The 21896-nt window shown below is 37.8% G+C and overlaps 6 protein-coding genes across 9 annotated transcripts; 3 read left to right on the forward strand and 3 right to left on the reverse strand.

Annotated features, from left to right (window-relative positions):
- Positions 153-3667, forward strand: LOC104758191 (nucleolin 1-like). Its single transcript, XM_010481016.2, has 15 exons — positions 153-289; positions 407-455; positions 791-951; positions 1036-1209; positions 1299-1394; positions 1482-1574; positions 1668-1754; positions 1861-1977; positions 2070-2111; positions 2223-2308; positions 2391-2511; positions 2598-2698; positions 2782-2955; positions 3049-3353; positions 3448-3667. The coding sequence occupies exons 1-15, from the start codon at positions 263-265 to the stop codon at positions 3477-3479; spliced, it is 1665 nt and encodes a 554-aa protein (XP_010479318.1). The 5' UTR covers positions 153-262; the 3' UTR covers positions 3480-3667.
- LOC104758189 (endoglucanase 5) lies at positions 3555-6788 on the reverse strand. The gene is made up of 8 exons (XM_010481015.2): positions 6405-6788; positions 5658-6071; positions 5459-5545; positions 5192-5356; positions 4823-5110; positions 4406-4730; positions 4261-4311; positions 3555-4180 (listed from the first exon to the last, which is right to left on the reverse strand). The coding sequence occupies exons 1-8, from the start codon at positions 6615-6617 to the stop codon at positions 3840-3842; spliced, it is 1884 nt and encodes a 627-aa protein (XP_010479317.1). The 5' UTR covers positions 6618-6788; the 3' UTR covers positions 3555-3839.
- Positions 7512-8287, reverse strand: LOC104758192 (early nodulin-like protein 1). Its single transcript, XM_010481017.1, has 2 exons — positions 8092-8287; positions 7512-7997 (listed from the first exon to the last, which is right to left on the reverse strand). Exons 1-2 carry the CDS (start codon positions 8273-8275, stop codon positions 7648-7650), a joined length of 534 nt encoding a protein of 177 aa, XP_010479319.1. The 5' UTR covers positions 8276-8287; the 3' UTR covers positions 7512-7647.
- LOC104758193 lies at positions 8724-12841 on the forward strand. Of its 4 annotated transcripts, none has more exons than XM_010481018.1 (7): positions 8724-8975; positions 9228-9450; positions 9580-9703; positions 9816-10156; positions 10478-11219; positions 11369-11559; positions 12532-12841. In XM_010481018.1, exons 1-7 carry the CDS (start codon positions 8887-8889, stop codon positions 12619-12621), a joined length of 1800 nt encoding a protein of 599 aa, XP_010479320.1. In that variant the 5' UTR covers positions 8724-8886; the 3' UTR covers positions 12622-12841. The 4 variants fall into 4 exon arrangements, with proteins under 4 accessions (XP_010479320.1, XP_010479323.1, XP_010479322.1 ...); XM_010481021.1 differs by having other exon boundaries at positions 11375-11559; XM_010481020.2 differs by lacking the exon at positions 12532-12841 and adding an exon at positions 11975-12119.
- On the forward strand, positions 15798-17072 carry LOC104758194. The gene is made up of 4 exons (XM_010481023.2): positions 15798-16243; positions 16351-16472; positions 16587-16775; positions 16900-17072. Exons 1-4 carry the CDS (start codon positions 16013-16015, stop codon positions 17018-17020), a joined length of 663 nt encoding a protein of 220 aa, XP_010479325.1. The 5' UTR covers positions 15798-16012; the 3' UTR covers positions 17021-17072.
- Positions 17138-21624, reverse strand: LOC104758195 (probable translation initiation factor eIF-2B subunit delta). The gene is made up of 7 exons (XM_010481024.2): positions 20953-21624; positions 20127-20255; positions 18737-19083; positions 17856-18600; positions 17656-17755; positions 17518-17572; positions 17138-17425 (listed from the first exon to the last, which is right to left on the reverse strand). Exons 1-7 carry the CDS (start codon positions 21494-21496, stop codon positions 17363-17365), a joined length of 1983 nt encoding a protein of 660 aa, XP_010479326.1. The 5' UTR covers positions 21497-21624; the 3' UTR covers positions 17138-17362.

Raw genomic sequence — 21896 nt, forward strand, 5'->3', positions numbered from 1 at the left:
CTAGCAAATAAAGAAATATCAGATATTTTCCACGTGGACGGTACAGATCAAATAACCCGTGCGAAGAGACAACCATTAGATGAAAAAACCTAACAAAGACCCTTATGCCCCCAAACCTTAATCAAAATGATTATAAATACAATGTTCTAAAACCCTAAGCTGAGAAAAATATCTTCACGCAGCTGTCTAGGGTTTTTCGCCTCTCTTTTTACTCTCTCTCTCGAAAACCTAGCAGTCTTCTCTCTCTTTTCTCAGTTCCTCCATGGGTAAACCTAAATCCGCCACCAAGGTAACCTAGCAGTCTTCTCTCTCTTTTCTCTTCTTCTTCTTCTTCTTACTCTGTTTTGAATCTCTTGTCTTACGAATTTAACGAGGTTTTGTTTGTGTTTTTTTTTTGGATTTTCAGGTTGTTGCAGCTCCTGCTGCGGTTAAGGCCACCAAGCCTTTGAAGAAAGGTATGAACTTTGGCTTCCTTATACCTCATATGCTTTCCCCTCTGTTACACAACTAGTTTTAGTTTGAAAGTTTTCATTTTTAATTTCTATATTGCTCGTTATGCTATGGCTGGCTGTTGGAATAAGTTGTTTGATTTGCTTAGCTCGTGAACGTATATGAGCTCTTTATTCATTAGTTTGGGAATATTTATTGATTGAATACAATAAGCGCTCTATAGTATATTGACTTGTGAATCCTGAATTTGAAACCTTCAGTGTTGAGATTGAATTTGAAGCCTTTAGTGTTGAGTTTTGAACTGTTATTGATTTTAGTTTTGAATGTTTCTTCTCTTTAGGTAAGAGAGAGCCTGAGGATGATGTTGATACCAAAGTGAGCGCTAAGAAGCAGAAGAAAGACGTGATTGCTGCTGTCCAGAAGGAAAAATCTGAGAAGAAGGTGCCTAAGAAGGTTGAGAGCTCTGACTCCTCAGACTCTGATTCCGAGGAGGAGGAGAAGGTATACTTACTTCTGTCTTGATTTATTTGTTGGTCTGAGTATGGAAGTTGAGTGTGATTTCTGACCATAACTAATATATGTCAGGCTAAGAAGGTTCCGGCCAAGAAGGCTGCTGCCAAGGCTGCTTCAAGCAGTGATGACTCATCTGACGACTCTTCAGACGATGAGCCAGCAACCAAGAAGGCTGCTGCTACCAACGGAACTGTTGCAAAGAAGTCTAAAGATGATTCATCTTCTGAGGATGATTCTTCAGACGAGGTTTATTTCTTATATATGTTATGGAATTTTAAGCCTTCTATCATTTGAGCTTGCGTCTAAAAGACTTCGTTTTTTACTAAAAATCTCAGGAAGTTGCTGCAACAAAGAAGCCAGCTGTAGTTGCTAAAGCCGCTGTAAAGGCCAAGGCAGAGAGTTCATCTGACGAGGATTCATCTGATGAAGATGTAAGCACCTCATAAGATAGATGCACCTTAGAGTAATTTGTGGGAATACATATATAATTAACTACCTTACTAATTGTAAATAACTAGGAAGCTGAAAAGAAACCCGCTGCTAAGAGTGCCAAGCCAGCTGCTAAAGATTCTTCATCCGACGATGACTCAGATGATGAATCTGAGGATGAGGTGATAACTTTTTTCTCATACTTGTAATATCTTATACTTGAATATTTTTTTATCTTAAAATAGATCTCTAACTAACTTTGTTTATGAAAATAGAAACCTGCTGCCAAGAAGGCAGCTCCTGCTAAGGTAGCTACCAAGGCTGCAAGCAGCTCCGATTCATCAGATGAAGATTCTGAGGAGGTTGGCTTAACATATTTAATTTGTTTTTCTTGTGGTACTTTATAAGCAGCTTTGCATTCTTTATATTTCTGTAATTGACTTCATTCATGGGTCTTGATATTTTCAGGAAAGTGAAGATGAGAAACCTGCCCAGAAGAAGGCTAAAAAGGAGAGCAGTAGTGATGATTCTAGCGAGTCTGAGGAAGATGAAAGTGAAGACGAGAAAGAAACCCCAGCGAAAAAGGTACCAGCAATGTTTCCGCTAGCTACTGAAGCTTATTCTATCTCTTGTTGCAAGTTACTAATATTATTTATATTCTTCTGTAACTAAAACAGAGCTCCGATGTAGAAATGGTTGATGCATCAAGTGCAAAACAGGTAAAGGATCCTTCTGATAGTATCTTTTATATATTGTAATATTGTAACCTGTTTTTTTTTTTGGATATTCTGATGTTAATTTTGTGCATCATGCAATTCTTTGACTTTCAGCCAAAGACACCATCCACTCCTGCTGCTGGCGGATCAAAGACACTCTTTGCTGCCAATCTCTCTTTCAATATTGAAAGATCAGATGTGTATGTTCTTTGACCCTATGATCTCTCTTCTCTTCTCTTTGGTGAATGTTTTCATGGCCTGATGTCTCATTTTCATTTTCAGCGAGAATTTCTTCAAGGAAGTTGGTGAAGTTGTTGATGTTCGATTCTCTACCAGTAGAGAAGATGGAAGTTTCAGGGGATTTGGCCATGTTGAGTTTGCTTCTGCGGAAGAAGCACAGAAGGTGAGAGTCGTTAACTCTTGAATAAAAATATTTTATTCGTAAATTGAGACTATGATTGCTGATTAACGTCTGTTGTTGTACTTTAGGCTCTGGAATTACATGGTAGACCTTTACTCGGCCGTGAGATTCGTCTTGATATTGCTCAAGAGAGAGGCGAGAGACCTGCATTCACTCCTCAAAGCGGAGGGTAGGTTAATTTTTCCATGTTGGAGATTTGTTTCTGTGAAATTGTTCATTGGTTGATTATATTCTCTCTTCTGCAATTTATAGCAACAACTTCAGAAGTGGTGGTGGTGGTGATGGTCAAACTGTTTTCGTTAAGGGATTTGACTCTGCTCAGTCTGAGGAAGATATCAAGCACGCATTGAGGGAACATTTCGGTTCATGCGGTGAGATCACAAGGGTCTCTGTTCCCACAGACCGTGAAACTGGTGCTTCCAAAGGGTTTGTCAATTCTTCCTCCCTATCTGTGTGACCAGTTTGTGAATTCTATCTGTTAAAATGTGAGATGCTAACTACATAAATGTTTCTTTTCAGTATTGCTTACGTTGAGTTTTCAGAAGGCAAAGAGAAGGCGTTGGAACTAAATGGAAGTGACATGGGAGGATGGGGTCTTGTAGTTGATGAGCCTAGACCGAGAGATACCAGTAGTGGATTTGGTGGCAGAGGAGGTAGAGATAGCGGCCGTGGTGGCCGTTTTAACAGCGGTGGCAGAGGAGGTAGAGATAGCGGCCGTGGTGGTCGTTTTGGTAACAGCGGTGGCCGAAGTGGAGGTGGTCGTTTCGGTGGTGGCAGAGGAGGAAGAGATGGTGGTCGTGGAAGACCTAGTTTTACTCCCTCAGGTACATAAAATCTGATCTTGATTCATGTATCTAGCTTCTTCTTTATAACTAGTAACAATGTCATTTATTAATTCTCTGTTTTTGTATATTGCAGGTAAGAAGACTACCTTTGGCGATTTCGAGTAGAAGCTTCTGTAGAAGAAAAGTCTCTTCTTATGTTGTTAACTTGTGATACTTCGCATCCTTTTATCATTTCGTTTCTTTTTTTGTTCTAGTTTCGCTTCTGTCAGAACCTTAAATTTTTGTCTGAATGTTAAATTAAGCTCAATTTTGAGTGGTTTGGGTGTTAAATCTAATTATTATATTCGTCCTTCTTTATATATTTTACCTAAGTATGAGCCTCATTACGATTCAGTTGTTTAGGTAGACTAAAATATTCTCTCCCAAGGGACACAAATTTACATTTCTCAGAATTAGTCTCAACTTGGTTGGCTACTTTCACATCTTTCACTCAAAAGCATAAACAAAAAGAAATAGGAAAATGAATTAGTTGTAACTCAAAACTGAGACTTTAGCTTGAGGACCACCTTGTACATAGACAAAATCGTAAGCTTGTCCTGCTCTCAAAGTCTTTTGCCATTGTGGAAGCTGGTACGTATTCTTTTGTCCCGTTGGGTTTAAACCCCATATAGGTCCTGAGAGATTTTCAATCTTAAGCTTGAGATCTGATATGGACTTCTGAGAATTGTTCTTGATGATCACTTTGTGCCTGTAGTATCTTGTGTTCCCGGCCATCCAGTTGGTTGTTATCGAGTGAAGAAACTCGATTTGTGCACCTGATTGTTTTGGACTGTAATATGTTGTTGGTGTTGCTGTGTACGATGAAGCTGTGACAGTTTCAGAGAAAATGAGAATCAGACACTGTATAAAAGTTGCATTGGAAGCTGTTGGCAGAAAAAGATCAAACCTGGTGGTTTTGTAGTTTGATAAGGTTTAGATAATCCTCCTCCATAAGATCCTACAAAATTTCATTACATCACTCCATGAGTCATGGCTCACAAAGATAAGAGTAAAGCTAAAGACTTAAAGATCAAGGTTTATAGTTCAGTTACCTAAGTTTCCAGAGAGTTTAGCGAATAGGCCAATAAGTGGAGCTGTTCCAGATAAAGTTGGTTCCGATTGCTCGTAGTTTGAGCGATCATCGGAATAGTAATCATTCTGGTCCGGTCCACCAACAAGCGCACCATAGATAATATTAGGATCAGCTTGAGACCTTCTGTACCAAGAATCAAATCCTTGTACACAATTTACAGAAGAACGTTGGACATAGATTGAAGGGATAGAAGAGCCTCTATGGTGAACACGGATTGGATACTTCGGTCCATATCCAACTACATAACTCATTCCTAGACGGTTCTTTCCAAGAATGTAATCAGCCTGCAAACAAAAAGAAAAAAAAAAAACCTCAGTTAGCAGAGTTAAACCAACAAGTAAACTGTTTTGGTTTCTTGGGAGGATTCAAGAATGACCTGAGATCTTGCAAAGTCAAGAAGCGCCTGAGGTTGAACCGAACCATCAGGACAATTGAGTTTAGCATTTGCTGCAGAGAGATAGTCTGAGTAGACCGCGAGAATATACGCAGCCGCAGATGCATATTGAAGATTGTTCCACTCTCGAACATACATTAACCCACCAGCCGTTGTTTTAATGTTGTAACCACCATTCTTCTTGAGACAAGCACAAGCGAAGTAGTCAGCTTTCGTCTGATATTGCTTCAATGTCGAAGTATACACACCACCTTTCCCTTCTAACAAGACCTATACACACACAAATGAAACAAAAGATTAGTATTCTTGAAACCGCGGGAAAACATTCTCGAACTAACCGGAATATTATACCTTGGAGAGAAGGATTTGAACACCGGCGTATTTGTTATCCCAAGAGAACTCTTTCATCCCCCAGCCGGTTCCTCCCATGTAACCAGCATTGTCCATAGCATATTTCAAGTAATACTGATCCCCGGTGGCACGGTGTAGCCATGCCGCAGCCCAAAGAAGCTCATCCTTTAAGATATTTACCCAACATAGACATTTTAGTATTGGAACAACGTTCAATGAAAGAAGATAATGAATGATGAAAATATTAAGAGATCAATAGGGTTATACCGAGTAACCAGATGACATGTAGAAAGCTTTTGCATTTGGGATTGAATCAGTGTATAGTCCTCTGTACTTGTCAGCAAATGAGAATAGCTGAAAAACACAATAAAGTTTCAAAATGTTAAGAATCTAAACCAAACCGGATTCATAAACCAAATACCCCCAAACTGTTAAAACCCAGAGATTGAACAGACTACAAACGAACCTCTTTGGCATGACTTAAGAGGAGAGCAGAGTAAGAGGAGTTAAATGGCTTGAAAGCCAAGGAAGCAGCGGCTAAAGCAGCAGCTGTTTCACCGGCTAAGTCTGAGCCAGGATGGTACTGGTCAAGCTTATAAGCTGTTCTTGAAGTGGTCATGTCCTCTGCTCGTTCCCAACAATAATGGTCTGACTCTCCATCTCCAACTTGACCCCATAGAACATTTGGCTGAGGATGAGCCTTGATGAAGTAATCAGTACCCCATCTGATTGACCACAGTGTCTGTTGCATCTGGTTCGAAGCGGATAGCTCTTTCCGGTTATCAACCGCTGCCCACGATAGCATTGTCACTGCAAAGGCCATTGGTAAACCGAACTTCACATGGTCTCCTGCATCATAGTATCCTCCCTCCAAGCTCACCTATTCATTCATACACACACAAAACGTCAATATCATTTTATTACATGATGTTTTCTTATTGAAATTAGCACTTTCGAGTTTCTTACAAATTAAAATCTACCAAATTTTGTCTTGATGACAACAGATCCTTGTACATTTTACATCTTTTTCAGTTAATATCTTTATATTAATTTTATTGCTGTTGTTATAAATTCATATAAATTATGATGGTGACATTAACAATCACATATCCTAGTCGAATGATATTTAACGGGAACTATTATTTTTGTAAAGATTTAGATAATATGAATCTGACTAGTACATTATTAATATGTGTGTATATGATGGACTTACGCCTTGAGCAAGACCATCCTTGAGACCAGAGTGGCCTCGCCATTTGACACGTTGAGCAGCTGGCAACTTTCCTGATCGCTGAGCCTCAAAAAACAAAAAGGTCTTGTCAAGAGCATTTCCGTAGTTATAGTATTCCGCTGCCGCGGTTGCTGCTGCTAGAAGCACGGTCAGTAAAAGGCTTACGCCGGAAAATGATACACCAAACTTCCTCATTTCTCTCTCAACCTTAGTTTTAAGTTTTCTCTCCTAAGAAACGTTCTTTGTTCACAATTGTGATGCGAGTTAGGTCTATATGTGGGTGTATTTATATAAACATTTGGAGAAAGAGAGAAATTGTGTATGTGAGTTTGGTGAGAGAGAGGAATGTAGAGAATCAAATAGGTACGAAACTTGTCTGAACAATCATTGTCTTTGTCTCTATTTGTGTTCGTGTGTGTTGTACATGCCTTTGATAATAGTTGTGACCTTCACGTTTTGTTAGAGCTTCTCACGTTGTACCTCGAGACTTTTGTGTATAAAAGCTGAACCAACTATGAGTAACCACGTGTATCTCTTATTAGCCGTTGGCTGAACGTGATATTGACCATCTATTATGAATAAAAATAGATTAATGTATCTTGTTTTTAATATAAGGTTTAAAACGCTTAAGAATAATATTTTGGTTGATTTTTGTTAAGGTGTCAACGGACAAGTAACATTCGTGGTATCCACAACTCGCATTCCCATTTTTTTTGTTTTTCAGTTGATTTGTATGTTCGGATGTTTTAATGTTTTTGTTGAAAAAATTGTACAATTTCATGGTTGGGTGTATCAGACTGTCACTTCCATTTCGTTATAACAAGTGTAAAAATATGATAAATTTATATGATCAAAAGAAGGTGAAACGTTTGTATTTTAATAAAACTAGGAGTTAGCAAAATTATAATATAATGGATAATAAACTTTTTTTTTTGTTTTTTTGTCAACAGGATAATATAATGGATAATAAACTAGGAGTTAGCAAAATTATAATATAATGGATAATAAACTTTTTTTTTTGTTTTTTTGTCAACAGGATAATATAATGGATAATNTAAGAGAAGAGTTTCATTTATTTTAAAGCTGTGAAGTAACCAAAAAACCAAATGGAATGAAGACCCTTAAATCACTAAAACCTAAACCGGATTAAAAGTCCACGGGTGAACCGCCATAACCGAGTCGTATGGTTTTCCTTCCATAGACTAATAAAAGTCTAAAACCAAAACTACACAAGACTAAGAGATGTCAAAACCAGAATCGAAATTGTAACTAAACCGACACCAATGAACCAACTCGTTTTCCTCACGGCGTGGTTACTCTTGTGAGTTGAAGAGTGTAGGGACGAAGAAGGTGGAGGAGATTGCGGCGTAGGCTCAACCTCCATGACTTTGATGATCATTTTCTGACCTTTCTCACAGTGGCCCGCGACGCCGCTAATGAAATAAAACAGACCTGGTCGGTCTAATTTGAAAACCGTATCGTCGTGGTTCGAGTAAAGTTCCGGTTTGGTCGTCTGGCATTTCTTGTACTCGTCTTCTGATACCACCAAAACCGAGTCTTTCTTGTACTTGAAACCTTTACACACCAAATAAAAAACAAAAGTCAAAACCTGCGTTACAATGATCATAAACTAATTGATAAGTTATAGAAGTAAAAAAGAATATCTTACGGATAGTGTCGCCAACTTTAAACCGGTTCTTGGAAGCCCATTGGTTAAACATATCACTCTGGTTACTAGATTGTGGTATGATCCAACCATTTTCTCCTCCAGCTTCAAATTCAGTGCATGACACAAGTGAAACCACGTAAAACAGTACTAAGATCAAAAGGAGAAAAACCTTTTGTGAACCCATTTGAAATTCTTTTCTTTCTTTCTGATAAGTTCTTGGAGAAAATGTTAAGGTTTGAGTTTAAGTAGTGTGTGAGAAAGAGTTGCAGCTAGGTTTGTTCGTTTCGTTTGGCTTGTCCACAACTTGAGGGATATCTACTAGATATTGTTTTGACTTATTATTTGCTATTTGAAATTCGAATTAATTTTTCAAAGAAATACGACGACTACTTAAGAAAAAAAAAAAACTGTTTTTTCCTTCTTTTTTTCTTTTTTTTTTGAGATTTTAGATTTGTTTGAATTAATTTCGTAAAGTTTAATTTGATGAGCTTTTGGATTTTTGAAGCTATTTTAAAATGTTTGGGTGATACATAGACTAATTAAGAATCATAGGGACTACTTATGGAAATAAGTAAAATATTTTAGAGTTTTTGGATTTGCTGCGTCAGAAGAGGACTAAAACGACACGAGATCCCATCGTTTCGGAGTTACTCCGTCGCCACCGCCATCTAAACCCACTCGTTCGTTCACCTGAGCCGCGACGAAGAAGACGGAGGCGAATCTGTAAGGATTTAGGGTTTATAGGATTGTAGGAAGACAAGCAAGAAGAAGCTGCGTTTTTCTCGAAGATAAACAATGGCACAAGACTCGGAGAAGAGATTTCACCAAATCATGGACAAGCTCTTTACCCCATCGAAATCTCAGCCTCCTTCTTCCTCAACCAGGTCAGTTTCTTTTTTCATGGATCGATTCATCTTCAAGTAGCTTAGTTATAGATTTCCAGAATCGTTTCTCGCTGATTGGAGTGTGGAGATTGCTACGGTGATTTTTGTATTTTGTTTCATCCACATTGCATTTTGTATGAACTAACCTCAGAGGCTTAGTTGAGTTTGTGATATTTTTGGCATCAGAGCTTGTGAATTATGTGTTCATGTTATGATTCTGCATCAGCTTATGTATTCGTTTGGTCTCTGTAGTTCATCTGCAGAGCAACAGTCAAGAGGCAGGAAGCGTCCAAATCCTTCATCTGCGTTAGCATTGGTTGAGCCAAAGACGGGATTAGCTACCATTGATAGGTCTTCAGCTTTGAAAGTCGCTGCCGGTTCATCACCGTCTGGTCTTTGCAGGCCATGGGATAGAGGAGATCTTATGAGGAGGCTAGCTACTTTTAAGTCCATGACATGGTTCGCCAAACCCCAGGTCTGCTTCTTGTTACCTTTTAAACGACATTTTTCTTCCATTAGCATTCAAGTCATTTCGATCTGGTGGTTGGTATGTTCTCGTTATGAAATTGTCTGCTGATTATATGTTTTTGGTGTGTGGTGGTAGGTTATTAGTGCTGTAAATTGCGCAAGGAGAGGGTGGGTGAATGATGACGCAGATTCTATAGCTTGTGAATCTTGTGGAGCTCATCTTTATTTTTCAGCCCCATCTTCTTGGTCAAAGCAACAAGGTATGGTTAACATGTTTTTTTGTTAAATCATCTCTATGTAACGGATACTTTGATATAGTGGTTTTATGGTGTGTCCTCACTGCAATTGAATATCTTCTCTGTGATCTTTCAGTGGAGAAAGCGGCATCAGTCTTCAGCTTAAAGTTGGATAGTGGACACAAATTACTTTGTCCATGGATAGATAATTCATGCGAAGAAACGCTTTCTGAGTTTCCTTCAATGACACCGCAGGATTTAGTTGATAGACATGAAGAGCGGTCAGAAGCTTTACTTCGACTTTTGGCCCTGCCTATTATTTCACCATCAGCCATCGAGTACATGAGGAGCTCAGATCTTGAGGAATTTCTCAAACGACCTATATCACCTGCATCTGGCGACACTGCTACCCAATGTTCTCAAACAGAATCCCTTATCAATCATGTTGGAGCAAGTCCGGCTCAACTTTTCTACCAGGTTTGACCTTCACTAAAAATTCTGAATTATTCTAGTTAACGTAGAGCCCTTTGCAATGCTATTATTATTGTTTCAGCCTCTGGAATTTCCATGTCCATGTTTTGCTTTTTTAGGTACTTATATGGTTTTGGTACAATAGGTTGATCCTTCGTTATTGTGCCTTTATCAATAGATTTTACTTTGGTTTGTCCAATTTCTTCTTCTTGATTCATTCAATGTTGTTCATATGCTCACTTTATTGACTATGGATGACATCTTTTCTGAGAGGCTTTTGGTATTTTGTGTCATCTGATAGTAAAACTGATGCATTGATATTTGCAGGCACAAAAACTTATCAGTTTATCTGGCTGGGAACCGCGGGCACTTCCTTATATTGTGGACTGCAAAGATAAATCGAGTGAGGCTGCTAGGGGTACAGATACTATTGATTTACTGCCAGAAACTGCTACCCGCGAGCTTCTAAGAATCGCTAATTCAACCCCGATTCCAAATGGAGTATCAGGGAATAATGACAATCCAACTCATCCTGACACATTAAACTCTGATCCCAGTTCTGTTGTACTGGACTGCAAGCTCTGTGGCGCCTGTGTTGGTCTATGGGTTTTCTCAACTGTTCCGAGACCACTAGAGTTGTGTAGAGTCACTGGTGATACCGAAATTAATGCAGAGAAACATCCCAGGGGTGGTACCCTTCAAAAACAACCTTCAAGCTTAAAGTTTACCATAGCAGGAGGACCCCCAGCGACGAAGCAAAACTTCAAAGCAACAATATCGTTGCCTATTATCGGGAGGAACTTGAGGTCAAGACTTGCTTCTTACTCCAGAGATCATGATCATGGCGATGTCAGTTCAACTCATGATCAACAAAGTAAAACTGCAGAGAACACCGGTGATGTTACACAAAATAGCGATAAAGTGGTGAATGATATAGGAGAGAAGGCTGATGGAGGAAGAAACTCAACTGATATAGAGAGTGATATTGCACTACAAAGCAACAACAAACAAATGATGGTAGTAAGATCAAATCTTCCTGAAAACAACAAACCAAAGGATTCAAGTGCAGGTAAATTGCTAAGACTGTCAATGGGAGTTTTTACAGGCAGTAATTGTTATCCAAACTAATGAGACTATGCTCATAGCTAATTGTTTGAAAGCTCTCATTAGGAGATTTGTTCAGCTAAACTATGCTTATACACATCTTTCTGTGTGAAGATACAGGAACGTCACTGACGTCAAACAAACAGATGGAATTTGATCCAATCAAGCAACATAGACATTTCTGTCCTTGGATCTGGTCAACGGGTAGAAAAGGCCCTGGATGGCGACAAACTCTTTCTGCGTTACAACGCCATAAAGGAGCTTGTCAGACTCCACCATCACCATCACCATCTTCCCTCTTCAAGGTAACACATTCCTCTCAGTTCTCTTACCCATATTAGTTAATATGGAAGAAAGCTATTACAAATGAGAAGATATAACTCACCTGTAACTATTCTCATGTTTTCTCAACATGAGATCATATAACCCCCCTTTGTAGCAACAAATAGTAGGATCGATTAATATAACCCACAAACTAAGCACAAAGCTATTTAAACTATTGTTGGTTTGGTGCAACTTAGGTCCTTTTCCTTGTTACAATTCCATAACGCATGACTTTATTCTTGATTTGATATACTTTCTGGATTCGCTCTGACTCTGAAAATGGAATAATTATCAACTCCTAAAGAACTAGAACCATGTATATTCTTTGATATTATTCTTATTTCATAAAAATCCAACTTCTAATGTCTTCGATGGTGCTTGATGTGATGTTGTCAGGTTGATGATCCATTAACATCTGTTCGGAACCTATTTAAATCGCCATCACCCAAGAAACGAAAACTGAACGGAGGATCTTCAAGCTGAGCCACAGACGATTTGTACCTGAGAAAAACTTGAGCTCTTCTGGTCTACACTGCATCCAGAANATTCCTCTCAATTCTTTTACACATGTTAGTTAATATGGAAGAAAGCTATTACAAATGAGAAGATATAACTCACCTGTGACCTTTCTCATGTTTTCTCAACATGAGATCATATAAACCCCTTTGTAGCAACAAATAGTAGGATCGATTAATATATCCCACAAACTAAGCACAAAGCTATTTAAACTATTGTTGGTCTGGAGTAACTTATGTCCTTTTCCTTGTTACAATTCCATAACGCATGACTTTATTTTTGATTTGATTTATTTTCTGGATTCGCTCTGACTCTGAAAATGGAATAAATTATCAACTCCTTAAGAACTAGAACCATGTATATTCTTTGATATTATTCTTATTTCATAAAAATCCAACTTCTAATGTCTTCGATGTTTCTTGATGTGATGTTGTCAGGTTGATGATGATCCATTAACATCTGTTCGGAACCTATTTAAATCGCCATCACCCAAGAAACGAAAACAGAACGGAGGATCTTCAAGCTGAGCCACAGACGATTTGTACCTGAGAAAAACTTGAGCTCTTCTGGTCTACACTGCATCCAGAAATTTGAAACTTGAAAAACTGTAACATTCATTGTTCTGAGTTATTTGTTGATTCCTCAAAAAAGTAATATCTAAACAAAATTAACTTCGATATTTGGGAAAGCAAAATCCGTTTGAGAGAGAGAGATAGAGAGGTCTTGACCCTTTCGTCCCATAACTAACTTTCATTCCAAGTCACACTTAGCTTGTGGCACTGGCAGGCCCGGTTCATTATAAATTTATTGGCTTGCGCACTCACATAATTCAATCCATGTAGTTTATAAAAGGCCTCGATTGGTTGGTGTCACAAACTTTAATTTATCTCTTTAGTATTCGTAACACAATTACACACTTAAAAATTAGGTTAATGTGCCTTATATTAGCTAAATCAGATTACACACGTAACACAACTTTATTAAACGTATATGTGCTGTATATCAAACTACACTTTCAAATAATCTTACTATACACCAAACGATATTATAAAAACACCCTAAATGTTAGCCCAATTAACTTTTATGGAACAAAAACTTACATTAATTATACAATTATTAAACATTATAATCCTAAATCAATTTTAAAATTTTTAAATTTATAGGAAAAATATTCAGTTCGTGCTTACCACGAGTTAGTAGCTAGTTAATGAAAATAATGAAATTTTTGAGGGGTTTAAGTTTCTAGCTAGCTAGAATCGAAACTAGTACGTATATAAACCATCTGCCCATCTCTTGATAAGTACAAGTATAAAATCCCTGTTAATTATTGCCGGATGTGAGATTAAAAATTATACGTGTATTAAAATCCTATTTGTCCAAAAAAAAAACCGTGTATTAAAAAAATCCTTTTTCTTTTCTATTCGGTATTAAATTTTTGTAAATTTTTGTTCCTATATAAATCCAAAAGATAAAGATAGTATAGTTTTTATTTTTCCAACTAGAAACTTCAAGTGTGCGGATTTTTCCTGAATTAGGATGAAAAAGAGAAGCACAAGTAAAAATCCCATATAGATACTACAACCAAACCATTTCCTCGCGTCATGTCCCACTATCTTCATTTTATTTCCTTAAAATACTTTAAAAAATAATAATAAAGTGGCTACAATCTCCGGATTCGTGGCTCAAGTTTATGGATTATGTTAACACATTTGTGGTTCTTAAAGTTTTACCTTTTTCCATAAAATTTCGTTTAAAGTTTCTCTAGTCCAGACTCCAGACGTTATCAACACCCCGGAAGCAACCTGAGAATCACAGAAACCCCGTTTTAAGCAACATATCGCATGATCGAACAATTAATAACCTAGAAGTATGAAGCTATAAACTTATCTTGTTTGTCCTAGTTAGAATTCCATTATGCTTTTGTTAAAATTTGAAACTTGAACAACATTCATATGTTCTGAATTATTTGTTGGTTCCTCAAAAAAGTAATCTATGTTGTTACACATATGATCCGTTTGTACCGGAATCTATCAAATTCATAGACTTAAGTAAGAGCATGGATATTTTATAGCACAACGTTCATCAAGTTAGTCGACAAAAGGACAAACTATTTAAAAGCCATGGTTAAGTTTCTAACTTTGTTGGTAGTAACGTTGGTTCTTTTTTTTTTTTTTTTTAAAAACACTCTGTGTTGGTAACGTCCTCTAGTATCAGTCTTTTGGGTTGAAATATCTCATCAGAAAGTTAAATTAACAAATCTGGTGATGAATAGGTGGAAAAGATAAAAGCTTGAGAATTTTAAGTTTCTAATAATTACGTGTATCCGATAATTACTTGCAAAATCAAGAAACTAAAGTACGCAAAAGAAAGAAATTTCATTACACTAGGTGATCAGGGGTCGGTACAGAAGGCATTAACATTTCCCAAAAAAAAAAATGAAAAGTCTTTGATTATTCCAACCTAGAAAGAGACTCTCTAAGTGTGCGGATGTTTCCTGAACCAGGGATGGAAAAGACAAGCACAAGTCGATCCCATAGATACAACCAAACCATTTCCTTGCGTCATCGTCCCACACTCCCACTATCTTTCTTTTTATTTCCTTACATAAAAAATAAAAATTCGTATATTGCATATATGCATGAATACTTTTGCTATTTATATAAAAGTAATTTATGTGGACCATCTCCGGATTCATGGCTCAAGTTTTACGGATTTGTGGTTCTTACAAGTTACAATTTTAGTTTTTAATATTAATTCACGTTTAACTATTACCTTAAAAACACGAATAGTTACGAGAATGGGCAGGTTGGGTTAGATTCGTATTCATTACAGTTTTAGTTTAGTGTAAAAAAAAAAACACATGTGGAAGTCATATGGTTCTGTCAGCTGCTGACGCGGAATTTTTCGTGCGTTAGTTACCTTTTCTGAGTTTACTGAGTCTGTTACTTGACACGTGGTTGGATCGTAGCGCGTTGTTCATATTAGACTTAATAATTAAAAACTAACAAACTATATACAGTTTATTATATTTTGACCCCTTGGTTTTGTTGAAATTCTTTTTATTCCCACGAATGTTTTTTTGTTAATTCGTGTTACTCTCTTTCGTTAAACTGACTGACACATTATATTCATTGGTGTTGAAAATTTGTGTCCTACCATTACCAAACATGGTAATTGCTCAACACAACAGCTTAATTGTTATTAAGATTTTTCTTCATCTACCTTACCAGTTTACACCTATTAGGCTATTAATATATTCAAATTAATGTATCAATTATAAATGATTTTGATTGTTTTTTTTTTTTTTTTTTTTTTTTTTCTAGTTGTGATATATTGTATTGAAACAACTTTATTAGACACGACCAATAAAAATTCATGTTTGCCTTTTTGAAATTCCATTTAATGTATCTATGTATATATCTTACTAATTATGATTTCCATTAGGAATAACATTAACATGAAATTTTGTCGATATGAAATGATAAAACTTATTTTAAGATTGTACAAAATTGCAAATAAACTATTCCATAGAGCAAATTATTAATCAGAACAATAATTTCTAAGATCGTATACTATGAAACCCATGTTTAATATACTGTATGTAAAATATATGGTAAAAGACTAAAATGAAAGTCCTATACCTAAAAGTGTAAAGATGGAATACAATACATACATACATACATACAGTCGATCCCAAATAACAAAAACACGGTCCATGATTTCATACCCTATATCACATTTGACCCACTTTAATTTATTCTCCAACTACAAAAACAATTCCAACTTTTTTTATTATTTACACATACACACATATTGAGACAGAGAGAGAGAGAGAGAGTGAGTCACAAGAATTACGACCCTAAACCAAACCCAATTCTTAGAAAGGAAAAATAGAGAAAGAGAGAAATACATAAATATATGGAAGATGTACGGAGGATCGTGGTGGTCGTAGAAGACAAAGAAGCGGCGAGGACGGCGTTACAATGGGCACTACACAACCTCCTCCGTCAAGGTGACGTCATAGTCCTCCTCCACGTCTTCTCTCCTCCTCCGTCGCGTAAAAAGAAATTCACGGCGGCGCGTAATCTCCGCCGTCACGGATACCATCTCGCACTCTCTTTCCGTGAAATCTGCGACTCTTTCTTCAACGTGAGTGGAGAAAAAATGAATCTTTGATCGGAGAGTTCACTCCATTTTCTTGATGAATTATTATTAGCTTTGTTTTTTTTTTTAACCTTGTGATCGTGATTTTACAGACGCATACGGAGATCATCGTGAGAGAAGGAGACGATGATGGCAATATGATTGCTCAAGTTTTGAAAGAGATTGGTGCTTCTATGCTTCTCGTTGGTCTCCATCAGAACAGCTTTCTTTACAGGTAGGTACCTTTGTGATCGATTCAATAGTGCCGGGGTCATAATTTAAAGATTCTGAACCCCACAGTCACGAATCAGTAATTTGGTATTTATATGGTTTTATATAAAATGCGTAGATGGGCAATGAGTGGGATTGACGTATCAAGACATTTTGATTGCAAAGTGATGGCTATAAAGCAACCTTCACCAGAACTTTCACAGCCGGCAAAGGTTAAGGGACACAAGATCTCACAGAGGACAGCTACATCAGACTCAGATAGTTTAACTAATTTTGACTTTTCCCAAATTGAAATTTCCGGATTACAGTAAGATTCCTAACCTCTTTATTTGTTTCCAATTCTGTTTTTCACTAAAAAAATATTTTTGATTATAAAACATTTTCATACTGACTCTGATAAATAATAAAAAGTGGAACTTTGACTGAAACAGGGCTCCTGAGATTCCGACACCACCTAAAGTGCCGTACAGGTTATGTCCGAGTCCTCACGCGATACTATGGAGATCAAGGCCCCGGAGGAGATCCAAAGACCAGTTCGGTCTCGTTTCATAGTTTAACTATATTTATTTGAGACATAAAATGAAAAAGCAAAACTTTACTCTCATTTTTTATCATTTTTTTTTTTTTGGTGAAAGATTCAAATTTTAATCGAATACAAAAAAAAAAAAGAAGTCATTCCAAATTTCCAATCACATTATTCTTAAACAATGAACAATTTTTCAAACCCTCGTCCAAAAGTTTGGTTCGAGTGATCTCAAGTAAAAATGCAAAATTCATCATTAGAGATATAAAGAAGAATGATTATAATTTGTGCTAAATACTCAGCTTTTCTCTCCTCAGTGAACTGTATCTTCTGTATATGTTGTATGCTAATATTCTAAACACATTACCCTTTTATAGCAACAAGTTTTCTCTCCTGTATTCACGTACAATCACTGGGATGCTTGTCGGAGGAATCTAATTTACACACACACAGCAACAAAATGTATCAGACACTGTATTGAGACATAATAATAAACTTAGAACACAGTAATGTTTGTGATACGTACCATTCCATAATCCGAAACGATCATAGATATATATTCTGAAGGTGTTGAATCGTACCTGAAACCAAAAAAGAAAGATTAAGAGAAACTAAGATAAAGCTTTGTGATGAATTTTCAAAACCACTTCAAAAAGAGCTTTACATTAGATTCAGGAACTGAAGGTTTTTGTTGTTGTCCATCATCTTTGACTGCTTTGCTTTGGTGCTAAATGATGGTATGTTGGCTACGGCTTCAGGATCCCCTGTAAAAATTTTCAGCACAGGCAAATCTCTATTCAGAATCTGATTTCGAGCAAATGACTAATCAACAAGAGGTACAAAGAAGAGCGAGTGAAACATTACCAAGTTCATTGGAGCAGATTGAATCAAGTAGGACTCTTTCATGAAACTTGTATGCTTCACAACACACAATTACAGGCACACTAAATGCGTTTGCAACCATTGCAACGCAAGCTGTACCAACTTTCGAGTAGAGAGTTCCATTCGAGAAGATTGATGAAGCCCCAAGAAAAACTCGTGTCGCTTCACGCATGATGTAGGAAATGGCGTTTATATGAGTGTAGGTACAGTCGAGGCCACGGCTCACAAGTCTGCGGAGTAGCTTTTTCCCTTCAAGATTTGGGCGTGCGTCTACAATCACTACACGGAATTTTTTCCCAATCTCATGAGCGTATAAGAGAATCATCTCAACCACACAAGAGAATCCGTATGTGAGGAGAACCTCTCCATCTCTGATTTTTGATACGGCGTGTTGTACGATTACCTTGCCTGCAAGAATTATCTTTTCATCTATGAACCGTCCAATGTCCGAACACAGGGAAGCTTTTGCCTCTGGCTCTGACAGGTTTACAGGTAGTTTTCTGATTTGGTTCTTCAGGAACCTGATTGCGTTTCCCATGCTCATGGAGAGTGGACGACATTCTATCAAGAATGAAACATAACCGTTGATTTTGGTTGTCAAGTCCATGGTCAGATCTTTCATAGGAGGTGTAGTGTAATCTTTTATAGCTTCTTGAAATGCTTGGAGCATGGCAATGCATCTTGCATTGTCCCCAGATATATCTCCAGCCAAATGTTGCAATCCCACCTAGATAAACAAAATACATGTGTATGTCATTTGAAGAAATAAACCACTAGGCTTTACTTCAAGTTCTTATGGATCCCAGTTCAAAAGCTTAACATCCAAACATTTCACAGCCACACATCTAAACAAATAGCTATACCTTATAGACTGCGTGGTGTATGGTATCAAGTGTGAAAAAATTGGAGCTTAAATTGGGAAGCTGATTGCCACGTTCGTATTGAGGAAGATGGAGAAATAATTCAACTTTGTTCTTGGTCTCGGTCTGTTCAACCACAGCACGCCTCTTAGCTTTATCCACTCGGCTTTTATCATCATACTGCATTTGTGTCTGAGGGACATCCATCCTCTTCTCTTTTTCTACTGCTACAGCTGTCTTTTCAGAAACAGAGGATGAGACGAGAGGTCTTTCTTTCTTTGGTTGAGGCTTTTTAGCAGCCTTGCCAGGATTAGCTTTACCAGACTCATCTGCATGTCTTTTTCCTTCGCCTAAAAATTAGCAAGAGGGAAGCATTCAGATGATTTTACATGTCACTTTAATGTAAACGGAAAACACAGCAAAAATATTGAACGAAACAAGAACCTTTTGCAGCAGCTTTTGCTGCCCGTTGTGCCTCTTGGATGGCTCGCCTTTCTGCTTTAGTTGTTTTATCTTTCATCGATTTTGGCTCCTTTTCCTTCTGGGGTTTTGTGGTCACAGATTCACTCTTTCCTGCATGATATTCTTTCTGTAAGTAACGAAATGCAAACCTAGAAGGAAACATCTGTGCACGGCAATAATTGAACGACTCAAATCCATAGCATTTCATATGGTCACAGTTGATACTAAACACAAAATAGGTATTTAACTTCTGATTCTAAAGGCAAGTCTAGTTTGGAAGTGGAGCTTAAAGACCCTATGTTTCTAGCTGATTCATTTGTCTTCAAAGCACGTCTCTCTGACTCAAATTCAGAGTCCAGCTATCAACAACCTTTGCAGGAATACCTCAGCAGACTTTGCATCCAAACCAGACTCAACATCAAATAGTCTCCACACAAACTTGTGTGGTCATCATCAGAGCCAGAGAATAGTCATCTCTGCCTTCTCAAGACAAAACCACAACTATCATCAACCTGGCCGGAGAATGGTCATCCAACCAAATCCTGAACCGGACTCGCACCGGTCATGCCAAAAGCAAAAAGGGAAATCAAGTCGCATATATCCAAACCAGACTCCCTAAACCTCTCCATGAGGATCAAACACATAGCCAAGTTACACCTAATTTCCTGGCCTCTACCTAGTCCCTACGGCACTACAGGCTGCCTCATCCAATGTTACATCATAAAGGTCACTAAACTCAATACATANCGAGAGGTCTTTCTTTCTTTGGTTGAGGCTTTTTAGCAGCCTTGCCAGGATTAGCTTTACCAGACTCATCTGCATGTCTTTTTCCTTCGCCTAAAAATTAGCAAGAGGGAAGCATTCAGATGATTTTACATGTCACTTTAATGTAAACGGAAAACACAGCAAAAATATTGAACGAAACAAGAACCTTTTGCAGCAGCTTTTGCTGCCCGTTGTGCCTCTTGGATGGCTCGCCTTTCTGCTTTAGTTGTTTTATCTTTCATCGATTTTGGCTCCTTTTCCTTCTGGGGTTTTGTGGTCACAGATTCACTCTTTCCTGCATGATATTCTTTCTGTAAGTAACGAAATGCAAACCTAGAAGGAAACATCTGTGCACGGCAATAATTGAACGACTCAAATCCATAGCATTTCATATGGTCACAGTTGATACTAAACACAAAATAGGTATTTAACTTCTGATTCTAAAGGCAAGTCTAGTTTGGAAGTGGAGCTTAAAGACCCTATGTTTCTAGCTGATTCATTTGTCTTCAAAGCACGTCTCTCTGACTCAAATTCAGAGTCCAGCTATCAACAACCTTTGCAGGAATACCTCAGCAGACTTTGCATCCAAACCAGACTCAACATCAAATAGTCTCCACACAAACTTGTGTGGTCATCATCAGAGCCAGAGAATAGTCATCTCTGCCTTCTCAAGACAAAACCACAACTATCATCAACCTGGCCGGAGAATGGTCATCCAACCAAATCCTGAACCGGACTCGCACCGGTCATGCCAAAAGCAAAAAGGGAAATCAAGTCGCATATATCCAAACCAGACTCCCTAAACCTCTCCATGAGGATCAAACACATAGCCAAGTTACACCTAATTTCCTGGCCTCTACCTAGTCCCTACGGCACTACAGGCTGCCTCATCCAATGTTACATCATAAAGGTCACTAAACTCAATACATAAACTATACAAAGAGCTACACGCAATTTATTCAATAGACCCTTAAATCGATTTGTATACATACCAGAAACTTCGGCGATCTTCTTCTTCCCTTCAGAAGCTGACGCGGTCGCAGTTTTGGTTTCAGGCTCCTGAGGAGCTCTACCGGCTAAAGTCAAATCGAATCCTCCATTAGGAAAACTCGCCGATAATTTCGTCGAATCGCTCCGTTGGAACCCAAACAGAGAAACCGAATCCTCAGAAAACTCTCCGTTACTCGAAGGTGGTGATGTTCCTAGGAGCGAATCCGGAGCATTGTAACTACCGACCTGAAGACTCCGATCATGAGCTAAGTATCGGCGAAAAGCGGCAGGTCCAGGAACGGGTACAGGAGCAGCAGCGCGAGCGGTTAAATTGTCAGAATGGTGACGCGACGGTGGAATTAAGACCGGAGAGATTAAGTTTCCGGAGGGTGAATCGGAGAGAGGAGAGGAAGACGTTGTTGCCTCAACCGGACCGGATTGGCTTCGATTCGGTCGTTGTGATGACTCTGGAGGCGGCTCGGTTGGTGTGAAGAAACCTACTCGACGGACTTTAGGAACAGCAAGAGCTCCGCGACGAGTATCCATGGAGAGACCGTTACTCAAAGTTTGGAAGACGATGATGATGATGAAGATGATGATGTGATGATGAATCTTTTTAGGGTTTAATTAGGAGAAGCGATACACAAAGGACTGAACAAAACGGTGGTTTTTTTTTTTTTGATTGATAAACCAATATTATTTATTTTTGCAAGTGGAAATTAAAATAATTGTAGATTGTTTGACCATGAAAGAATTAAAATAGATTTTTATAACGTGCCAACACGTAATTAACCAAACACGATATGAAGATAATTCTATTGATTTATTTTCTTGAGGTAGTAAATGTCAAATCTTTTGCAGTTTTGTTAAAAAACTAGATTTTCACTATATTTACATATATATATATCTATACTATTAAAGCAGAAGTACTCTCTAGAGTAAAAAT

The sequence above is a fragment of the Camelina sativa genome, chromosome 17, assembly GCF_000633955.1.
Source record: "Camelina sativa cultivar DH55 chromosome 17, Cs, whole genome shotgun sequence".
NCBI classification, from domain to species: domain Eukaryota; kingdom Viridiplantae; phylum Streptophyta; class Magnoliopsida; order Brassicales; family Brassicaceae; genus Camelina; species Camelina sativa.

Coding starts and splice junctions, on each gene's coding strand:
- LOC104758191 (XM_010481016.2), top strand. CDS start 263: ATGGGTAAACCTAAATCCGCCACCAAG. Junction 2,309..2,390: donor AATATTGAAAGATCAGATGT/GTATGTTCTTTG, acceptor TTTCATTTTCAG/CGAGAATTTCTTCAAGGAAG. Junction 3,354..3,447: donor ACCTAGTTTTACTCCCTCAG/GTACATAAAATC, acceptor TGTATATTGCAG/GTAAGAAGACTACCTTTGGC.
- LOC104758189 (XM_010481015.2), bottom strand. CDS start 6,617: ATGAGGAAGTTTGGTGTATCATTTTCCGGCGTAAGCCTTTTACTGACC. Junction 6,072..6,404: donor AGGATGGTCTTGCTCAAGGC/GTAAGTCCATCA, acceptor ATGAATGAATAG/GTGAGCTTGGAGGGAGGATA. Junction 4,181..4,260: donor TCAAACTACAAAACCACCAG/GTTTGATCTTTT, acceptor AAACTGTCACAG/CTTCATCGTACACAGCAACA.
- LOC104758192 (XM_010481017.1), bottom strand. CDS start 8,275: ATGGGTTCACAAAAGGTTTTTCTCCTTTTGATCTTAGTACTGTTTTAC. Junction 7,998..8,091: donor TAAAGTTGGCGACACTATCC/GTAAGATATTCT, acceptor TGGTGTGTAAAG/GTTTCAAGTACAAGAAAGAC.
- LOC104758193 (XM_010481018.1), top strand. CDS start 8,887: ATGGCACAAGACTCGGAGAAGAGATTTCACCAAATCATGGACAAGCTC. Junction 9,704..9,815: donor TTCTTGGTCAAAGCAACAAG/GTATGGTTAACA, acceptor GTGATCTTTCAG/TGGAGAAAGCGGCATCAGTC. Junction 10,157..10,477: donor CGGCTCAACTTTTCTACCAG/GTTTGACCTTCA, acceptor TGATATTTGCAG/GCACAAAAACTTATCAGTTT.
- LOC104758194 (XM_010481023.2), top strand. CDS start 16,013: ATGGAAGATGTACGGAGGATCGTGGTGGTCGTAGAAGACAAAGAAGCG. Junction 16,244..16,350: donor TCTGCGACTCTTTCTTCAAC/GTGAGTGGAGAA, acceptor GTGATTTTACAG/ACGCATACGGAGATCATCGT. Junction 16,776..16,899: donor ATTGAAATTTCCGGATTACA/GTAAGATTCCTA, acceptor TGACTGAAACAG/GGCTCCTGAGATTCCGACAC.
- LOC104758195 (XM_010481024.2), bottom strand. CDS start 21,496: ATGGATACTCGTCGCGGAGCTCTTGCTGTTCCTAAAGTCCGTCGAGTA. Junction 20,256..20,952: donor GAAGATCGCCGAAGTTTCTG/GTATGTATACAA, acceptor AATATCATGCAG/GAAAGAGTGAATCTGTGACC. Junction 17,426..17,517: donor TCGTTTCGGATTATGGAATG/GTACGTATCACA, acceptor TGTGTAAATTAG/ATTCCTCCGACAAGCATCCC.